The sequence below is a fragment of the Mandrillus leucophaeus genome, unplaced genomic scaffold (genome assembly GCF_000951045.1).
Source record: "Mandrillus leucophaeus isolate KB7577 unplaced genomic scaffold, Mleu.le_1.0 Scaffold216, whole genome shotgun sequence".
In the NCBI taxonomy this organism is placed as follows: Eukaryota; Metazoa; Chordata; class Mammalia; order Primates; family Cercopithecidae; genus Mandrillus; species Mandrillus leucophaeus.
Genome location: NW_012102210.1, coordinates 3,917,621 through 3,921,063, shown reverse-complemented (window position 1 = coordinate 3,921,063; position 3,443 = coordinate 3,917,621). Strand labels below are relative to the sequence as shown.

The 3,443-nt window shown below is 56.5% G+C and overlaps 1 protein-coding gene across 1 annotated transcript; it reads left to right on the top strand.

Annotated features, from left to right (window-relative positions):
- Nucleotides 1-6: 6 nt before the first annotated feature.
- Nucleotides 7-3,443, top strand: LOC105540197 (mannosyl-oligosaccharide glucosidase). Its single transcript, XM_011980728.1, has 4 exons — nucleotides 7-132; nucleotides 308-534; nucleotides 1,316-1,512; nucleotides 1,690-3,443. Exons 1-4 carry the CDS (start codon nucleotides 99-101, stop codon nucleotides 3,425-3,427), a joined length of 2,196 nt encoding a protein of 731 aa, XP_011836118.1. The 5' UTR covers nucleotides 7-98; the 3' UTR covers nucleotides 3,428-3,443.

Below are 3,443 nucleotides of genomic sequence, written 5' to 3'. Positions count from 1 at the left end.
TGCACTCCGCGCCTCCTGTGTTGCCTGCCGACTCCTCCAGCCCCGCCGTGGCCCCGGACCTCTTCTGGGGAACTTACCGCCCTCACGTCTACTTCGGCATGAAGACCCGCAGCCCGAAGCCACTCCTCACCGGTAACCGGGCCCCAGGGCGGGCAGGCAGGCGGACTCCTAATCTGGGGGCGCCCCAGCTTGAAGCCAGATCAAGGATGGGGAGGAATGGATCAGGAGAGTTATGAAGAGGGATGACCCAGAGACCCGGAGGGACAGGTCCCCTGCTCGTTGACTTACGTGGCCATTCTACCCCCAGGACTGATGTGGGCGCAGCAGGGCACCACCCAGGGGACTCCTAAGCTCAGGCACACGTGTGAGCAGGGGGACGGTGTGGGTCCCTATGGCTGGGAGTTCCACGACGGCCTCTCCTTCGGGCGGCAGCACATCCAGGATGGGGCCTTAAAGCTCACCACTGAGTTCGTCAAGAGGCCTGGGGGTCAGCACGGAGGGGACTGGAGCTGGAGAGTGACTGTAGAGCCTCAGGTCAGGGCCTCAGGACACCCTTTTCTCAGCCCAGACCCCCTCTATCCTTCCCTTGCTGCCAGCAAATGCAGCATGAAGTGGGCTCTGGCTGCCTGGCTTAAATCTTGCCTTAAACAGCTGCCTCTATGAGCATCTCTAAGCCTTGATTTCCTTGCTTGTAAAATGTAAAATGTAGATAATAATAGCACCTAACTCACAGGACTGTAAGAATTAAATGAAAAAGAGGCTGGGCGCGGTGGCTCACGCCTGTAATCCCAGTACTCTGGGAGGCTGAGGCTGTCAGATCACCTGAGGTCGGGAGTTCCAGACCAGCCTGGCCAACATGGAGAAACCCCGTCTCTACTAAAAATACAAAATTAGCCGGGCATGGTGGCGCATGCCTGTAATCCCAGCTACTCGGGAGGCTGAGGCAGGAGAATTGCTTGAACCCAGGAGGTGGAGGTTGCACTGAGCCAAGATCGTGCCATTGCACTCCAGCCTGGGCAACAAGAGCGAAACTGTGTCTCACAAAAAAAAAAAGAATTAAATGAAATAAACTGTGTAGATTTCTTAGTGTAGGACATAGTACAAAAGTATACTGTTATCTTCCAGGGCACCCAGCGCAAGGCTCTTTATCTCATCCCACTTGGGTGTACCTGGTTACCCTCAGTGACCCTCAGTACTGCCAGATGTATGTTGTTTACATTACCCCTGCCTGCTGTTCCTTTCCCTCACTAAGGCTGATTCTCAAGAGAGAATGCCAGTCTAACACTGTTCTTTTCTGTCCTCCTTGGTCACTTAGGCCTCAGGTACTTCTGCCATCCCTTTGGTCTCCCTGTTCTTCTATGTGGTGACAGATAGCAATGAAGTCCTAATACCGGAGGTTGGGTCCAAGGGGCAGTTGAAGTTCATCAGTGGGCACACCAGTGAACTTGGTGACTTCCGTTTTACACTTCTGCCACCAACTAGTCCAGGGGATACAGCCCCCAAGTATGGCAGGTAATTGGGGGAAGAGAATGTTCAGGGATGGAAGGGGTGGTTATTCCCATTTTCACCAGTCTCCATGTCCCCTGCCTGAGACCTCCCAACCTGACTCCTGAACATTTCGTATTTCTCTTTATAATGCCCACTGCCTTCTCTTGAATAATATTTCCTATTTATCTTCTCCCCTTCAAGCTACAATGTCTTCTGGACCTCCAACCCAGGACTGCCCCTGCTGACAGAGATGGTAAAGAGTCGCCTAAATAGCTGGTTTCAGCATCGGCCCCCAGGGGCCTCCCCTGAACGCTACCTCGGCTTGCCAGGATCTCTGAAGTGGGAGGACAGAGGCCCAAGTGGGCAAGGGCAGGGGCAGTTCTTGATACAGCAGGTGACCCTGAAAGTTCCCTTTTCCATAGAGTTTGTGTTTGAATCGGGCAGTGCCCAGGCAGGAGGAAATCAAGTCCTACCAAGACTGGCAGGCAGTCTACTGACCCATGCCCTGGAGAGCCATGCTGAGGCCTTTAGAGAGCGCTTTGAGAAGACCTTCCAGCTGAAGGAGAAGGGCCTGGGCCCTGGTGAGCAGGCTTTGGGTCAGGCTGCCCTCAGCAGCCTCCTTGGTGGAATTGGCTACTTCTACGGACAAGGACTGGTATTGCCAGACATGGGGGTGGAAGGGTCTGAGCAGAAGGTGGACCCAGCCCTCTTTCCACCCCTACCTCTTTTTACAGCAGTGCCTTCCCGGTCATTCTTCCCACGAGGCTTCCTTTGGGATGAGGGCTTTCACCAGCTGGTGGTTCAGCGGTGGGATCCCTCCCTCACCCGGGAAGCCCTAGGCCACTGGCTGGGGCTGCTAAATGCTGATGGCTGGATTGGGAGGGAGCAGATACTGGGGGATGAGGCTCGAGCCCGGGTACCTCCAGAATTCCTAGTGCAACGAGCAGTCCATGCCAACCCCCCAACCCTACTTTTGCCTGTAGCCCATATGCTAGAGGTTGGTGACCCTGACGACTTGGCCTTCCTCCGAAAGGCCTTCCCCCGCCTGCATGCCTGGTTCTCCTGGCTCCATCAGAGCCAGGCAGGCCCAGTTCCACTATCTTACCGCTGGCGGGGACGGGACCCTGCCTTACCAACCTTACTGAACCCCAAGACCCTACCCTCTGGGCTGGATGACTACCCCCGGGCTTCACACCCTTCAGTCACCGAACGGCACCTGGACCTGCGATGTTGGGTGGCACTGGGTGCCCGTGTGCTGACGCAGCTGGCAGAGTATCTGGGTGAGGCTGAGGTAGCTGCTGAGCTGGGCTCACTGGCTGCCTCACTGGAGGCAGCAGAGAGCCTGGATGAGCTGCACTGGGCCCCAGAGCTAGGAGTCTTTGCAGACTTTGGGAACCACACAAAAGCAGTACAGCTGAAGCCCAGGCCCCCTCAGGGGCTGGTTCGGGTGGTGGGCCGGCCCCAACCTCGACTGCAGTATGTAGATGCCCTTGGCTATGTCAGTCTTTTTCCCTTGCTGCTGCGACTGCTGGACCCCAACTCATCCCGCCTTGGGCCCCTGCTGGACATTCTAGCTGACAGCCGCCATCTCTGGAGCCCCTTTGGTTTACGCTCCCTTGCAGCCTCCAGCTCCTTTTATGGCCAGCGCAATTCAGAGCATGATCCCCCCTACTGGCGGGGTGCTGTGTGGCTCAATGTCAACTACCTGGCTTTGGGAGCACTCCACCACTATGGGCATCTGGAGGGTCCTCACCAGGCTCGGGCTGCCAAACTCCACAGTGAGCTCCGTGCCAATGTGGTAGGCAATGTATGGCGCCAGTACCAGGCTACAGGCTTTCTCTGGGAGCAGTATAGTGACCGAGATGGGCGAGGCATGGGCTGCCGCCCTTTCCACGGCTGGACCAGCCTTGTCTTACTGGCCATGGCTGAAGACTACTGAAGGGAGGGAGAGGAGG

Coding starts and splice junctions, on each gene's coding strand:
- LOC105540197 (XM_011980728.1), top strand. CDS start 99: ATGAAGACCCGCAGCCCGAAGCCACTCCTCACCG. Junction 535..1,315: donor GAGTGACTGTAGAGCCTCAG/GTCAGGGCCTCA, acceptor TTGGTCACTTAG/GCCTCAGGTACTTCTGCCAT. Junction 1,513..1,689: donor ACAGCCCCCAAGTATGGCAG/GTAATTGGGGGA, acceptor CTCCCCTTCAAG/CTACAATGTCTTCTGGACCT.